The sequence below is a fragment of the Apteryx mantelli genome, chromosome 3 (assembly GCF_036417845.1).
Source record: "Apteryx mantelli isolate bAptMan1 chromosome 3, bAptMan1.hap1, whole genome shotgun sequence".
Classification (NCBI taxonomy): domain Eukaryota; kingdom Metazoa; phylum Chordata; class Aves; order Apterygiformes; family Apterygidae; genus Apteryx; species Apteryx mantelli.
The window spans coordinates 64,701,339-64,719,884 of NC_089980.1; the positions used below are offsets into that span (position 1 = coordinate 64,701,339).

Here is an 18,546-nt window from a genome sequence, read left to right on the forward strand (position 1 = left end):
CTGAATAGTGATAGTCTTCAGCTTGAGATTGTACCAATGCTCTCCTGTCGTCCCTCTAACGTAGCAAGATAATTTTCTGCATGTTCTAGAGGGCAGAGATAGGTTGTCTGGACATGCTCTTATATGTTTAATGCTTCTAGGTTTTCAGAAGTTTGAGTTTTGCCAAACTCAGTATTCAGGAGCTACCATCAGCTCCATCAGCTGTTTGTTAATGGCGTTTTTATTGTCTGATAACATTAGGTTTAGCTGGGCTATTAAGGAAGCTTAAAAAAAAAAGGAATGAAAATTTTGCCATCTGAAAGTACAGTACTTAATGGCTTCCTCAGTCAGGTGACTGACATTTGACTTTTAAGTGTGTTTAATTTTACTGCTGGGAAGTAATGAATACAGTTAAATGAGGTATATGATTCTTAGGAAAATTTCCACATTTGTCACTGCTGTGCTTAGGTCATTTTCAATGAAAAATCAAGCACCTCCTACCTGCTTCCACTATACTTCTTACATCTAATAGACTTTGGGTGATGCTGCAGTCCAGTCATAATATCTTTGTATAATCTTCAGTTGTTTTCCACTATTCTATACACTTCATTTCTTAATCAAGCCATTTCCATTTTACTTATAAGATTGTATACATTTTTGAAGTTTTTAAGTTTTTTTGAAGTGCATCTAAGGGTTTCATTTTGAAAATGTATATTTTTCATAGGCATTCCAGTTTTGCTGAAATAAAGCAGTAGTTTATAAGCAAGTCAGCTACTGCACTGTCCATGGATACTGCAATGCATCAACGTTGTAAGATATTAAAGTCATAAGTTCTTGTATGAAGACTTTTAAACAATGAGACTTCTATAAATCAATCAGTTTCTGCCTGTGTTGGAGCATGTTCAGAACTTGAAGCAAAGACTCATCATTCAGATATTGGATTGTTGCTTTGCTAAAGCTCAAAATAACATCATATTTCATGCATTCACCTTCACTATTTTGAGCTGTATAGTTTTCTAACATATTTAAAAAATGATTGTTTTTATAGATTTTCGATGCTGTGTGGAAAAAATATCTAATTTTGTCATGTTTGTAAAACGATATGATTCCTGTCTTAACTACACTGTTATCCCCAAAAAAGTGACATTAAATACTACAGAGACTATGTTCTTAAATTATAATCCATCAGATGACAATATCCTGCTTTTAATGGAAGAGGTGGAAAAGCTTTAATGACTGTGTTACTGAGTTACCATGATAGTCAATCAATAGCTATTTTTGTTTACTGTTACTAGAATGTGGGAATGGATTAATAAATTTAACAACAGACTGGTGGAAACAGAAGCAGAAAGGTTCAGATTAGGGTCAGCATCACAGATACTTGAAATAAATTGCCAAGTTACCCTCGGTAAAGAGAAGAAACTTTCAGTAACCTAGCTCGTTGGTAAAGATCATAGCCTGAAGACTGAACACTGAAATAAGTTAAAAGATACAATCAGATGAAAGGGAGGAGAAGTGGGTTCCAGCAGATGCTGGAAGGGAGCAAATGGTTCAGAATGACTAAAAGGGACATTTTGTCTTTGCCAGTGTAGCAGAGGGCATAGGTGGGAGGAACTTTCCAAAAAATCCTTGGAAAGTTTATATAAAATCAGACACAAACATTAGACTTTTCTTTCTTATTCTGCCTTCTTATTCTGCTGTGGCACAAATAATATGTTGTTAGCTTTAAACCATTTTAATCCAATGTGAATCTGTCAACAAAATATCTGTTATATTAAAGTGATTGCAAATAGGAAGATTGTCATATCAGGTTCCTCTCCAGAAGTGGAATGATTGATTTCTAACTGGAAAAAGTGGTGGTGAAAAGTAGTTTATTACGGAGGGAGTGTAAATTTTGTAGACCTGACATTAGAATGACAGTAAAAAAGAATGTTATGATTTAGAATCTGTTGGAAAGTGGCATGAATATTATGGTGCCGTTTAAGTTTGTTTGAGTGCATAGAGAATGATCATTTGGAAGGAGTGACTGTGAAGCTTGTTCAACAGTTTGTTGATTTAAAAAAAAAATAGTAGACCAAGTGGCCTTAATGTTAAAGTTCTCTTCCTATATATATGCATGCTGCATATCATAAAGAAAATCATTTATGTAAATGTTCTAAATTTTTCAGAACATCCAAACTAAATGAAAAGGTTATGAAATGTACTCAATATAACCAATATGAGAGTATCATATTAACCAACCTGATGGGTGTCTGTAGGTGCATTTTGCACCATTGTAAAAGCATGTTTCTTTGCTATTGCCAGAAGTGCTCAGAAATTATGGTTTGTGCAATAATAATACAGGAACCTCCATAAATGCTGACACCAAGTTTAGATGGGGATTTATAGAATAGCCAATGCAACAAGGTTCATACTGTCAGTAGCTAGTTAGTTTCTAAAAAGTATATTTTCACTGAATAAGCATATTCAGAAACGATCACTGCACCACAGTACCAAACTTGTAAGTTAACCAAGACACAATTCTCACATTTGAAGCATATTCAGTATCATGCATATTCTACTTTTGCCTGCCATAGGCAGGCAGAATTGACTAGTATGTTGGCAGAAGTATTCTTAAATGACATGATTGTGCAAGCATCATCAATAAAACATTATCACCCTTTCCCACCCACAGTCCATTAATTCATCTACAGTCAGAGCTGTCTTATAAATGTCTTTTATTTCTCACCAGCTACATTCAGCCAATTGATTTTGAATATATTTACTTATACTGAAATGTAGCAGATGACTTGGGCCCTAAACATTGGCTTGCCAGTAAAGGAGAAACATATTGAAATGCTGCAAGTGTGACTTGTTTATAGAGGGACAGCAGAGATGGGCAACAGCAACCTCATAATCCTTTTTTTTTTTCATAATATCAGCCTGACACAACCCAGTTTCAAAGTATATAGTTTTCGTTTCGACACTTACATGAATCTAAAATCAAGGCAGGGATGAATTCTCCTGTTCCTTACAGAGTCCTTCTAGTCAGAGCTTTGCTTAGCAAAGCTTAGCAAAAAAAACTTAGCAAAACCAAGGCTGAATAGTTATATATGCAGTAAAAAAAGTAATTTGGTGTTACAGCACCACCTGGTGACAATTGCTAGAACTATTACTGTGCTTATGTATGCATTTTTGGAAACTTCTTTAATAAGTGTTCTTTCCAGCAAGGGCAGAATAACAGTCTTGCACGGGATTCCACCTTTCAGAGCTGAGTTATTCTCATGGCAGGATCATCCTCTGAGCAAACCACTACAGAATTCTTAAATGCTTACGCTCTTCAGATTTAGGAGAGAGAGAGAAGAGGAGGATAGTGAGGTATTCACAAAAGCTAATTATAGCTTAATGAAGATAACATCCCTTAAATCCCTCTTACCTTGATGGACAGAAGTAGACTCCTCCAGAGGGCAGTTCAGAGCTCCTAACACCCAGAATCCAGTCCTCCTTGAGAGGAGCTTATCTCTCTCTGTTGACTACAAGAGGGAGTATATTTAGTTGGTCTCACAGCTTTAAAGCTTTCTTGTGAGTTCTCTGCATTGTCTCTTGATAACAGTGCTTAAAGAGGTTTTGAGGAATTCCTGCTCATCAAAAACTTCCATGCAAATATCGTAAATGCTACACTAAAGGCAAATTACTTGGTGGAAAAGGCTGTATGTGGAATTATTCTTCCACTTAGAATCTGAGTTGTTTCTTTGCAGAAGGTTTTCACTCAGGTGCAGAGGAACATGAAAGATCCTGATCTCCAAATAATCTCAGTTTCTTCGTCATCTGAGTGCAATTCTCTTGAATGACAGCCCCATGATTGTGGTTCCCTCTGATGAAGGACTTGATAATCTAATCACTATGGGTTATGTCTTCTCTCACCTTCACAGTCTGGGAGGGTAACTGATATCTGAAAAGCTCAGCAGGCTCTATCTGAGTGAGAAAGTCTTCCACAGACGCAGGCTTGCTCAGGCACAGCTGTTCCACAGCAACATCCACTGAGTTGCATCACTCCAAAAAATAGGCTAGAGAGAACAGACTACTGTTTTCCTTCAAGTCCCCAGGCAAAAGTGACTTAATGGTGTTCCATGTTTTTGCAGTGCTCTTTGCCTCAGGCCTCCTTACCACAGGGATAGCAACCTATGGTACAGGTGCAAAAGATTTTGAATGTCATGCAGAAGAGCAGCTCATGGTTTGTAATTAGGAATTTGAGACATCTTGAATGAAGCATCTCCTGAAAGATGCATCTTGGAAGCATCTCAGAGAAACATCACTGAATCTCAGTCCCCAACTCCTATAGATTTTCTTTTTCTTAGGAAATAGGAACCACTGTCTTATATAGAAGAAAGATACTACATACTAAGTGATCTGTGGCATTTGACTTCCTTAAGAAACAATGTCTCCTGATTCCATTGAAGTTTCTAGCTGCACACTTAACCTTTAATTTGGCATTGATACACTGACATGCCTCCTATCAAATTTGCTGAATCTGGCCTAATAGCTTTCTCAACTCTCGCAAACTTCCCAGGATATCTCCTCAACACACATGAAACAGTCTATTTTTATACTGAAGTGTTGCAGTGATACAGTATCATCCTTTGCTTCTAGAGTAAGACTTGGGAAAAGTAAAGCCTTCTGTCCTCAGTAAAGTCAAAAATATATCTCTTTCCCTGTTGATGGTCAAGCTGTTGTTACTTTAACTCCGGTGAAGCTGCTTTTTTTGCCCTTATTCAATTTCCTATGAGATGTTCCCTTTTAGAATTCTCTTTCCTTTCCCTGTAGCCATTCAGGTAAGATAGTATCATAGATAATGATATTAGATATTACAATATCATATTGGATCATATTAGAGATGGTGATCTATATTGTTAGGGCTTCCTGAATCTGGTAGTCTGATTGAGGTGAAGCTGCTGTAGCTCCAAACCCCCACGTCCAACCAGCAAGGCCGAGCAGGTATTCTCAATAGGTACACACACAAAACACATATGTACAATACCCACGTACATATGGCCAGCCACACAGGTCATTACAGACACTTAGACACACTAGCAGTTTGCATAATGGAGACACCATCATGAAAGAAGTGATATCCTTAGCATATGACAAATTACTCGGAGTCAATTTTATCATAAGACAAGAAAAGGAGACAAAAGAGCACTTTCCCCGAAAAGTGATGAAAGGATAAAACAAAATAAAACATTATTAAAACTATATTTAACAATAAGAATTCTTCTTAGATATCTCAGAGCCTTGTCTCAATTATCTGACTGAGTATTCAGCTAGTGCAACTTATTTTCACTTGCTTTGAGAATTCCTAAGGTTATATTTTTCTTTTATCCATCTCTGCAGATGGCTGCAAGTTTCACCTAGATTCCACAACAGTGTTGTCTTCTCTAGCCTGAGAAAGAATGACCCAGTCTTACTCACTTCGCCTTTAAAGATGTTCCTTTCTTGTGACTGAACACAAGTTTAAGTTCTCTTGACTAATACTTCTATCATAGCCCTTCTTTAGCACGTTTCTGGCTTCACAGCTTTTCCACATTAATATCCTCCTTAAGAAACAATGGTATAACTTTATAAATGATAGATCACAAATTAGTTCTAGAGTTCTTTTCAAGATCAGTTTTTTTAAACTTTAGCCAGAAATGATCCTTGTGTCAAGTTGACATAGAAGACTTCTGTAAGGGTAGAGATCATCAGAAATGGCAATTGCGCCTCTTCCCTTCTTCCGTACATACACATATTTTATTAAATTAGAAGAGTTCCACAGAAGTCCCATTATACAGACAAAAAGACTCTCTATATTATGTGATATATAGCATGATGCTGTGGTGCTTACTGCAGGAAAGAGGTGTGGATTTTGTGGAAATTTTTTTATAAACATTATAAACAGTAGCAACAATTATATGTACTGTCTTTCAAATTTATCATTATTTATTTTGAAGAGATTTGTGATTTGTGTGCAGAAAAAATCAGGATGGTATTTAGTATGAGCATAATTTTAACGGGAAGCTTGTAAGCATAACACAGCATGAGAAAACTGACTATAATAATTCTTTTTTCATATAGTTTCTGGTGTCATCTGTTTGCCTCATGCTAATAATTCATAGACTTTCTGGAAATGTAACACTGATATTTTTATCTTCTTGCAGCAAGCAAAGCCCAGCTTATTCAAAGCAGTACAAAGAAGGAATCAGAAACTGGAGGATCAAAAAAAAAAGGTTATATTCCATCTCCAAAGAGTACCAAAACTTCTGTAAAGCCAGGATTTGTACAAGAAGGTCCAGCTATATTAGAAGATGAATCTTTTTTTCTGGCAAGCTTTGAAAAGAAAGATGAAAGTCCACAGCTAGTAAGAGATTGCATATCATAGGGATTTGGAGGGAAAAGTAATGAAGAGGTATTGATAATTTTTTTAATAAATGTAGAATTCTGATATCCTGAGACAAGAAGAACAAGGAATCCAAAATTAAGATTGTCAGCAGCCTCCAAATGGGACAATGGAGTGAGGGTAATACGCCTGTATGAATAACCAGCTAACAAGTGGTCATAGGTACATTTTTGTTTTCAAATCGAGGACCTTTATTCCATCTTTAAATGTTCTTCATTTGCCAAGTCCAACTCAAGTTTAACATAACTTTCAACTAAGGGCTAAGAAACATCAGTAATAAAGTTGAACTTCTGATGCTTCAGTGTGAGTTGTCCTTGAAATATTAATGTAAGAGAATGCCAACTTTAATAGTTTTACTAGAGAAGCACCTATTGCCAATCTGTTTAGCCAAACTGTTTAATATAACACACAAAAAGTCTTCTACTTGAACCCACAATTTCTTAGAGAGGGACATCAAAATCATGTATTTCCCTTGACTTCACCTAGTATTATTTATATATCATGGAAAAATGAAATTTCTTTTGTTAAAAAGTGTTTGTTTCTCTATCTCCAAAAATTTCTCTACTGTGATTTTTCCTGGAAATTGAGTTCAATTTCAACAAAATATTCCAAGAAAAAAATGATTATTGACATATAATTTCCAGGGGTGTTCCTTGGACTCAGAACTGGCTTTAGAGTGGGAAAACAATTTTTAAAAAGACTGTTGGAGTCATTTCCTGTTCAGTGTACGTAATATATAAAATAACCTACTGACCCTGTTACCTCCATTGCAAATGGAGTCAGAATTGAGCACTAGCATTGGTGCTCTAAGCCCTGTAGTAGGTCTTAACATCTAAAACAAAGGTCTTTGTCTCAGCACACCACATACCTAGGAAAAAGTTGCATGGACATCTTTAAAGAAATGTAGTTGCGACAACCCAGTTTAGTTCCACTTGCTAAACATGTAATTGTTTAATTCTACAAGAACTAAAATAAAATACTGTGGCATTAATACTGTGTTGTTAAGCTTCCTGTGAATACTGCAATGTGAAAGCTTGTAAATTAATTACATTTTTTATTTGCTGAGTTCAATAGCTAGCAGTTTACTAACCTATAGGACTTTTGAATGCTTACTGTAATTGTTATGTCACCAGCATATTAACATGTTGTATTTTGTTTCACAGTCTCACAAGTATATTATACAAGCATTGGTGTTATACAATAGTTGGCCACTTACTGAGAGTGAGTTTCTGTTTGTTCAGGAACTGAAAGAAATGGAGAAAAATGAAATCAAAGGTATGTCACTCTATCAAATGTGTCATGTTATTGTTTTTTAAAAAATTGTTATAGTGCTGCAAGCCAAGACCATACAATATTTTTTTTCTTTTATTCACTGCTTAAGTGAAATAATTAAGCAATGAAGCTATTTGCTCTGTGGTTCATAGAACTGAAGCTTGATTGCGTGATTCTGTAACTTCAGTTCACAACTGACAGAAATCAGAGTGTGGTCTGCAAAATGTACATGAGGTTCTTAAGGTTTAGCTTTAGGAAGTCATCTAGAATACGTGTAGATGCATGTCTGCTTCTACAGTCAGAAAGACTTGTCAAGTGTAATATAAAGGTACAGTGTTCTGACAACTGCATCCAAATATAGAGGTTGCTACTGAAACTAGAGAAACATACCTGCTGATTATATAAGAAAATACACTAACAGGAGGGAAAAAAGTCCTGTTGTTTTGGGATATGTGTATTAGTTCTGTACTGCTGTGAGAAGAATCCAGGCAGGAGGCAAGACTAGGAAAGATCTCAAGTATAAACTGTGTATTAAAGTCAGGAAGAGTCAGAGAAATTACAGAATTTTTTTTTCCAGATTCTCTTAGAGTTTCTTGTTAAGTGTTAGAAAAAAAAAATCAAAAATAATTAGGATATTAGTAAGTATCTTAGAAATGAGATAAACGTCCTAGATTTGCTTCTCCTATAACCAGGGGGACTGGCACAAAAAGATTTAGATTTAAATATAGATGCACTTACTGGTTAGAGAAAATGGTTATGAAATGGAATTTTTAAAGATTTTTTTTTCAGTGTGTACATGTCAATACATTAACTTATGAGCATCTCTCATACTTTAAGATACTCTAATACCAAAGTGTTATTTATCAGGAATTCTTACAAACTTAAAGCCTTCTAAAGCTATAGCAGTTGATTTCAGTTTAACGGCAGTAATATTTCTGAAGACCGGTGACTTGCTCTTAAAATTGCTTTTTTAAGGGTTTCTTTATTCTATCAAGTTTGTTGCATCTCTGTACCTCCTTTAAAGATGCTTTTACTTGTGAAGTTACTGCTTGAATCTTTTGTTGCAGGGGATTTTTCTAGTAATTTTTAGGATTCTCCACACACACACACACACACACACACACACACACCCCAGAAGCCAAAGAAATGTATTGTACTTCTTAATGTATTTCTTTTAGAAAAGTTCCCTTTACTCTGACCCATTTTAATGTAGTAATTTGTCACTCTGAGCAAAATTCACCATGCAGTCACGAAGCTATAGACGTTCCCTAGAACAATGAAATTTCAGCTGTTTTGGTTAGGCCATATAAGAATAAACTTCACACTTCATATATGCAGCACTTCTGGACTCAGTGTTAGCAATTTATACTGTTAGCTAATGCATGGAAGATACTAGTTGGAAGGACTAAACTGTGAGCTGAGGCTTCACCTTCAGTTACACAGTCTGAAGGCATCTTTCTGGTAAGAACTTAGAGTAACACTTACAGAGTAATGCTGACCCACCGTATAATTTGTTGTAGCAAAGCGTAAGGTCTATATTGTCCAACAAAGCCACATAAGATGCCACCTAAGTACTGACTACATCACTATGCGTGTGAAATTCTGACTAGCCTAAATGAAAATCTGTTCTTTCAGTTTTCTACTTGCTTGTTGACAAGTGTTTCTAAATAAAGATATATTGTATTTACTTGCAAGCCACATTAACCTTCTCCTTAATATATTTAAAATATCTCTCTCATTATAATATATTGTTTCAGGATCAAACTCTGCTTATAAACTCATGCATTCAGTTTTCATTTAAATACTACTAGATTTATTATTTGTTAGTCATCACAGCTGACAGTATCAGTCTCATAATATGTGGATTCAGAATTTAGGCCTCAAAAAATGTAGATTGATATCTGGCTTGCTGATATGGGAACTTATGAATATCTGCTTGAGTGCAAATGGGCAGGTTACATCAAATCATGGATGCCCATTGTTCTTTTATTTTTATTTAGAGCAGAGTAGAGATGAAGTGTTTGAAGTAATGACAATAAACAGTAGCTAACTAAGAGGAGGCAGAGTTGCAAAGGACCAGGGAAGCTAGAAGAAAGAGTTTGCATATTCTGTGGAGCAGAAAGCTCTGTAGACTCAAGAGGGGCAAATCTGAGTAGTAGAAAGAAAAAAGAAGATGTGAGATCCATAGGATGACTTGAGTGATGAAAGTTTTCCCTGTCAGATATTTTGTAAGCATTTGGAAACAGTCAGCAGCATACATCATAGGCTGTGTTGAAGAGAAAAGAGAGGAATCAAAGACGACTTTCAATTTGTAGGTATGATGAATGGTACCACTGGCAAAAGTGACAAAGAATAAGAGTTGTAGGGAAGACTGCAAGCAAATATCCATAGTTCAGTTTTACCAAAATTAAGTTTTGTTTGACACCCAGTAAGAGAAGGCAGAAGAACACACCTATAAGTAGACTGGTTGGAAGGAGACATGCTTTCAGGTTCGATTTAAATAGGACTAGATTTATTATTTGTTAGTCATCACAACTGACAGGTCATGAATGGCAAAATGGATAATTTGTGAGTTATTACTGAAGCCTTGTGCATGAAAGGAATAAATCAGAGAGAGAAAGAAATACAAGGAGGAAAAATAAAGCTAAATATAGACTTCTATGTGATCTCCCATGACAGTTGAGAGATCTATGGAAGATGAGAAGGTGACAAGAAAATTAGCTGAAGGGCTAACATCACATCTCAACCCTTAAAAACATCAAGCAAAGGCATAATATAAACAAACATGCAGTTCAAGATGTCAGAGCATTAGTGATCTCAAAGATGATAAGGATGAAATACAAGGCTTGGGGTGCCAAGGAGTCGGTAAGGATTCTGGTAGTTATTCTTTGTGTGTGTCAATTTGGTAATTGTGGCATGTTTTTTGTTAATAGTTTAATCCTTCTCCCAGATCATAATGACAATTCCTGCAGAACCTAAAACAATACTTTCCACCATTCAGTAAATTTTCCATGTCATTAATATTAAAGTTCGATAAATCAGTTTTTAAAATCTGAGATAATGAGAAATATGTCATGAATTCTTTTGGTAAAAATGGATATGGTGTATCTACTGAATTCTTCTTAGTCACTGTTTGCTTTATGCTGTCTCAGAAATATATGCATGCTCAAATTTGCTCAGGAAGATTTGATCTTTATTCATGAGTGGAATTTCTCGCTTTTATTTAGGTGATATACTTCTTTTTAAATGGCTGGGTTTAATTTTTTATTTCAGTTACCCTAGGACTGAAGTTAGATATATCAGCAATAATTGCTGACATATATTATTTGTTTTCTTGTTTAACAGATGAGTGTGGCATTTGAGATTTTTCCAGGCCTTTTTCAGCTAGTGGTCCAGAACTTTACAAAAATGTATATTGTTAGTTTACTATAGTCCCTACTCAGTTCTCAGTTTTCATAATAGTTGAGGAGCTATGTCATGTAGCCTTACAGACCTGCATACAGACAGCTTTTTAAGCAGTTACTTCATTAGCTTTTAATTAGTTACATTCTTCACAAGATCATCTTTGCTTCCTAGATGACTACATTTATTCTCATTTTCCTTTTAATGCTAGACTACTTTATATAATACGCATTCTATTACATTGTGTTATACTTCCAAACTGGTTATAAAGTAACAGCTTGCACTTAACATACCAATCATGGTACTGGTGTATATCCTTTCGTATAACTACACCATCGTCTGAGGTTAGTTAAACTACAAGTTTCTTTGCAAGTTCTCAGCTGTTATTACTGAAGCTTGTCCATATTATCAGTGTGAGTACTCTCATGTTCACTTCAATATAACAGCATTCCAGTTCACTGTTTCCCTTCACCATTTAAACTGGTATTGAGGCTCATTTATCATCAACCAGACTCAAGCTAGCAGTCAGTGATAAGGAGCCCTCTTCTCTTAGGATCCTTTTTAAGGGTTGAGATTTGTATCTTCTCATAATTACTGCCTTTCAAAGCAACCCACATCCATTTTGCATTTCACATTAACTGGGTCTTTCTGTTTATACAAGGATACCAATATACTGTCCTCGCATAGAACAAAAAACAGATTGCTCAGGTTAAAGGTCACCAACAGAGTTTAAAAACAATGTATAAACACTAATATTTATTGTATTCACTACTTAGCATTTATTTTATATAACCCTATTAACAGTAATGTTTATCTGAAATGCTTACTATAGATAGCAGGAAAACTTTTAGACTAGATATTTTGGAACAAAACAGCATTTAATCATTGAATCTTTTTCTGATTGTGAACCAGTATGAAAGCAATTTGAAAACTGTGCTTTACCATTTAAGGCTGTTCTGTCAGCACCAGTTTTCAAACACACAATTCATATAATAGCAATGTTGGCACATAACCAAAAGGACATCCTCTCACCATGTGATTTTTAAGAAAGCTGCAGTGAGCCAGGTGGAAAATTCCTGCAATAAATCTTCACCATTTCAGATACTGCTTTTTCACATAAGACAACAGTGCCACCTGGAGTAAGTTTTGTATTAAAGCTAACTAATCATGGCAAAAACATCTTCCTTTTATATAGTAGCATTTACTGAAGTCTTTTAAACTATTCTCCTTTTTGATGAAGACCCATAGTACACACAGTGATATAAATAATTATTAAGAATATTTTTGAAGAAAATAAGCTCTCCGGCATACAGATGTTGTGATAATTTGTATTTTGTCTTTGTTAATCTCTTCTCTTTCTTCAAAACCTTAATACTACACTTTGGCATTAATTGTTTTCAATAAGAAGAACTGGAAGTGTTAGCAAAAGGTACATCATGACTAATATTTAGTCATAATTATTATGTATGAGATCTCATTGAATGTTTTTTTAAATAGTGTATTGCACAAACAAAACATTTAAAAGGCATTAACCAGAAAAACCCAAGTGCACAAAAATTAGAAAGTGCCAGGTAGGTTATTATTTATACAATTTTAATTCTTTTTTTTTTCCATTGTGGTCTGTTAATGAGGCAACTCTTCTATGGAAAAACAGTAAAAAATAAGGTCTGGATCACAATGCTTGTGCAAAAGAGGAAAAATTAACAGGCAACCTTTCAACTGCTAAAACCAGTCTGAGTTGTTGACTCAGATTTGACTTGTGCAAACAAAATTATTTTAAGATTGGTTTTGTGTATATGATTTTCAGCCATTGTCTTTTGTTTTTTTGGTTTTGCTTTTGTTTTAGTAAGGTCAAATGTTTTGATATGCAACTGTAACAACCAGAGTTGAATTGTCAGTATGGGTTGAACACTGACTGTAGTACATATTTTACATATTGCTTTAGTCAACTCAAGAGTATTAGGTGTTGATGGGAAAAGACTGTCCATCTAGGAGAGCAGTTGGAGCCTGGATATGCAGCCTAGGTAGAAGAAGTAGGTTTGAAAAGAGGTGAAAGGCAGTTTTCTTTGGGATACTCCTTTTTTTCCCCGGAGTTGTGAAAGTTTCTCTCAAAGGGTTTGTCCTCTCACAGGAGAACTTGCTGGCTCATACCAGAGGCAGGATTTCATGGGATGTTTAATCAGATGTTCAATTCTCCCTCTCTTTTTCTCTTTCCAATCTTACCTTTCCATAGTAAGTGATCACTTGTCTGCTGTGGTGTTCAATGAAGCAGGGAAAAAATGGGTTACCAAGGATAAATGACAGTACTAGAGTTTTACAACGTGAAGACCTCTAGGCCATGTTCTAAACCCACCCTACTGCAGCAGCCACACTGGTGGTTTACTGTGATCCTGGTGCAGTTTTACTGCAGTTTTGGTGTCTGCGTGAGCCCAGCTTCAGAAAGATTTTTAATGTTGCTATTCATCCAGAATCCTTCTGAGGGCGCAGTCAGAGAGGGTAAAGCAACATCTGAGCTTCTCAATTATCTAATGGCCAAATCTGAAAGTCTTTCATGGGCCAAGTAACAGTCATATCTGTCACCTGATGACTATTCCTACCAAATGCTTAGAGCCTGTTTCAGATAAAGGGAGCTTGATATGCTATCAAAGAAAACTTCAAGAGACTCATTTGTATTCTACCTGTGAATGAGGTGAATTCTCTGTCATTTGAATTTCATAAATCAGGAGCAGCTGTCTGTCTTTCCTAAAAAGAGGATTGCTGTATCTCAGTCTGAAGTTACAAATTTCAGATAGGAGTCACTTGGTGAAATTATTTAGCCTGTCATAGACAGAACATCAGACTGGATGATCACTATGGTCCCTTCTGATTTTAGAGTAAATGAATCTCTGAATAAATGAATGGAAAGTTGTAGAAAAGTTAATTATAAGAGTTTCTACCAGCTGTTTGTCATCACTGTCAATTGATGCCATGCCCAAGCCCTCCTAGATGCCATCCATATAAAATAACTGCCACTGAGAGTTTGCAGTGATCATTGCATAAGCTCTGAGCTGGAATTCAGCTATGGCCTTTTACTTTCCTTATTATCATCTCTCCCCTTTCTTTTTACCTCATCACATCCCAGTACGAAGCATTTGCCTGGCTTTGGCCTTGGGAAAAGCCCCGAGGAACTACTCACATCTCCCTCACGTCAGAGTGGGCTGCATGCCGTGTTACCAAACTGCAGTCAGTGCAGGCATCTCTGGAGGGTGATCCCAAAACAGGTGGGACTGCCCTCTCTACTGAGGCAGGGAGGACAGCCAGGGGAACCTGGACAGTGCAGCCTATGTTAGCTAAGATAGCTGAACTGAATCCTGTTCTAAGCCTCCATACCAGGAATTAAAGCAGAATGGCTCATGCCGTGTCATTTCATATGCTCACTTGCTATTTACTAACTTCCCAATGTGGATAAGCCTAGAGCATCAAAATGTTAAAAATTAGAGTTATAAAATCCTTATAGAAGCCAGCCAAAGTCTGTGGTATCCTATGACATAGATAGTTTTTGTCTAATATCATTTCACTAGTGACACTGAATTCTCTTGAGTGTTTGTATAAACAATAAATAATTTATCTTTAAAAATTAATAATTCACTGAATAATGCATACACACAAGCCTGATTTATTGTGCTAATGTGATAATGTGAAATTAAATGGAAAGCCATTTATATAATGATATTGTAACTTCAAGTAATGCCATCAGTATTTATTTTATATTTGCATTTCCTCTGCAGTTGTTTTATTATCTTTAATATTTGTGTAGACCACTTTAATTTTTGCTTTCATTCTTTAATATATGCTTTTGTACCACTGAATCCATTTAAGCTTAGCATGTTGGTGCCATTATACATTATTTAAAGAGCATGAGGAGATAAAAATAATATTTTTATAATTTATGTATAAATACATGTATAATATATAATACATATATATATCATATTTATGTGTATTATATGTGCATTATAAATAAATACATATTTGTTTATGTTTTATATTTACCATTTTGTATTTTCATATAGCCCCAGGCATGACATTGTAGATCTGATCCAAAGCTCATTAAAGTCAATAGAAAATTTTCAGTGAACTTGGGATCAAATCTTGCACAACAGTGAAGAGGGATTAGAAGAGCATAGCATTAAGTGAAAGGTGCATTTTAATTATTGTCAGATTCTAAACCAGTCACCCATTTCCTATTTTTCCAGGAGAAATCACCTGTTTGCTTGTACTGACTATAGGTTTTCAGCATTTACTTTAATGTTTCAAGCAATATGAAGTTGGGGTGAAACTGCAATTTCAGACTCAGATCTTTAATCTTTCTTGTAGTGTTGTGGGTCCAGTCCAGGTTGTTTCAACTGACATGCTTCCTATGCTATTAAAGCTATATGCTGTTGCAGATTTCTTTATTCCTTTTTTTAAAACAAGAATATGTCATGCAAATAATCTTGTTAACAGCTCCCACCAGCTAAGATAAGGCAGAATAAAAGTGTTAGGAATGTCAGTTCTCATCATCCTTAGCTTAAACATATCTCATACATATAGCGTGTACATGTACTAATTAAATAATTAATCCAAATCATGTTCTGACTGTTCTGAGATTGATCACTCTGAAATTCTTATGTATCAAATCTCAAATACGTTTCTTTACCTTCACTTCCTTGCCTTTTTGGTGCATCTTCCCTTCTGCTCTTCACTCTTTTGGGCTCACTAAAGTGTGAGACAATAGGGAACATTGGCTTTACCTACTTTGAGCTTCTCACTTGCCTTGGTGCATAGCACTGACAGAGATTCTATGCAGACTATGTAAAAGAACTAAGACTTACACTGTGATTCTGTGGGTTACAGTCTTCTTTTGGACTGACTCATACACAAGGCAACAATGCAGTGATTGATATGCAGGGATCATGACAATCTCACAGATAATCCTTGGGTAAAGTGCTATTTAGGACAAATAAGGATGTCAAAATATGATCACCTTGAAATTCTGGTTTTAAAAGTTGTTTTGTCCCCAAATTCTTTCTTAGTCCAACAATGAATTGTAGTGTAGTACTTAACAGTAGCAACTATTAACTGACTTTTCTTTTTCTTTCCATATGGCTGGTTTGTGTTGTTGTTTCACCCTGGATATTATATGGGGAAATATACTTATGGATGATGATGATATCCTCTAATTCATCATTCATCATAACTACATATGAATAGTACATGGGGAAAAGAATGAGGAGCACAATTTTCCCCTAATGCTTGATTATTCTGAAGGACAAAAGCCTGCAAGTACTCCTAAACCAAACAGAAAGCCAAAAGATAAAGCAACTGAGAAGACAGAAAAAGAAAAGTGCAACAAAGATAAAGGATCACCTGCATCTCAATCTGAATCTCAGGTGAGAACAGATCCAAGAAATGTATATTTTTCTATGCTCTTTGCCACCTTCCTAGTCTTACACCTGAGAAACATTAACTACAGATGTAAAGCATACATCATGCATTTAGAGATGTAATGTGCTCTTTTCTTTGCTTAAGTGTGAAGCAAACCACAGTCTGTTCCTTTTTGAGGTCTAGTTTCTGTTTATGCAGGTATATTAAGTTCCATGCATTTACCATACAGGTGACCCATTAGAGTTGTTCACTGTAGGTGTTCTCACAGGAATCCAGAGAGATGAAGTTCCTATCCTGTACATCTTCAGTGTCTGTTACCATTGTCACTAGCTTGTGGGTATACAGTGACAGAAAAAATGGTACCAACCTGCTTGCAAATTCTTCTTCTCTGTGTTAGGATGGTCTGAGTGTTCTGTGGTTGACCAAAAGGCTACTGTATATGCATTAAAAAGAATAATTGACCATATGAACTGCACACAGATTAATGGAAGGCCAAGAAGAAACTGACAATTGCTCCTTTAATGATATTGCTTTTGCTGGGATTTTTGCTGCCTCATGGGAAGTAGATCAAGAGGAGGGCATCTCCATAAAGTTTTTCATGAAGAAATCTCTCCTGAATTTTTGGTGGACTAAACCTGCAAGCCTCTTTATGATTCACATGCACACCTGATCATACAGAGTTCTGGAACAGTGCCTTAGCCCTTCTTTCAGAGCAGTCAGGGCTGCTGCAGTTGAGCCTATTGGCCATGAAAACATGATGCAACTTCAGATTATGTCAGATTTCTGCCTTCAGCTCCAGTTCTTGGGTATGCTGATCGTGCTGGGATAATAGCTCTTGGGAGTTCTTCAGTCTGCCACTACAACAGATGCAAAATTCAAGATGAGACAATGCTTGAAGTTAAATATGCCTACCTTTAGTCTCAACTAAAAGCTGAGCTCTCTACTTCCAAATCTTAGGCTTAAAGCTTCTGTAGATGCTAAACTTCCCAGAAATGTATGCAGCACAATATCTCATTCATCAGTCAGACAGGAGCATTGTCTCCCACACATCAGGCACTATTCAAACCGTATGTTTTTGGGGAAGCCATGCCTCAAAGTAGTTTAGAGATTTGGGAGGTGATTGGAAAGAATCTCATGCCCCATAAGACAGAGCAAGATATATTTCTACACAAGAAGCCCAGTTAAAAATAGTAGGACTTCTGGTAAAAAAGCTTGTGGAAGAAACCTTGACAGGAAGATAACACAATTGCATGAAAAATTACTACAAAATACTCTTGTTCAGACAGGCAGTTGAGAAGAACAGGGAGTGTGTAGCGTGCTGTATGTGAGGCGGGGGGGAAAGGCATGTAGACAAAATATCTTAAAGAGCTTCTAGACGATGTGAAGTAATTCTCCTTCCCTTTGGCAGCCATTGTTTATCTAGTAATATATGTCAGTCTCTCATGAAACTTACCATGATTCAGAAACATAACTTTATCCTAAATAGTGGTAATAGATTTAGACCAGTAAATACATTTAGTTGACTTATGTTTACTATACTTCACTTACTTTCAGCAAGCTGCTCCAAGCAAACCATACTGGACCTTACGCCTAGTTAGTGAACAGAGAGAGGCAGAAGTTCTGGAAGTGAAGAAGGACACCCAGAGAGCAGATGAGATCAAAGCCATGAAACAAGCATGGGAGTCTGCAGAGCCAGGAAGAGCTGTCAAGGTAATAGAGCTTAATCTTTGCAGTAGCATTGTTACACAATCCAGGAGCTGTTGTGAAGGCATCGCATTTGCCACAATGTGGATCTGATTTCAGGTGGTTCTCCATCACTCTGTGCAAGGCAGGGGATTTTACACAGCTTAAAGAATCAAAAGTGCTAATGTGCATGAATTCTGGGCAAGAATCCAGACCATCTACTCTAGACTTCTTCAGATCACCAAGACTTTAGATTCTTCAATAAACAGAAAAGTTTTTCCTCAGAAAACCCACTACCTCTACACAACTGCAAAGCTGCCGCTCTTGACAGGTTGACTGTTTAGCTGCTTCCAGCCAGAAATACCCTGGCTATAAACATGCCAGTATATTTC

At 36.1% G+C, this 18,546-nt stretch overlaps 1 protein-coding gene across 1 annotated transcript in view; it reads left to right on the top strand.

The window, feature by feature from the left end:
- ADGB (androglobin) overlaps positions 1–18,546 on the top strand; it is a 132,583-nt gene that overhangs the window by 105,395 nt on the left and 8,642 nt on the right. The window contains exons 28-31 of the mRNA XM_067294750.1: positions 6,153–6,352; positions 7,555–7,666; positions 16,298–16,476; positions 18,026–18,181. Of these exons, the coding sequence (XP_067150851.1) occupies positions 6,153–6,352; positions 7,555–7,666; positions 16,298–16,476; positions 18,026–18,181 (647 nt within the window). The remainder of the gene's footprint in view (positions 1–6,152; positions 6,353–7,554; positions 7,667–16,297; positions 16,477–18,025; positions 18,182–18,546) is intronic.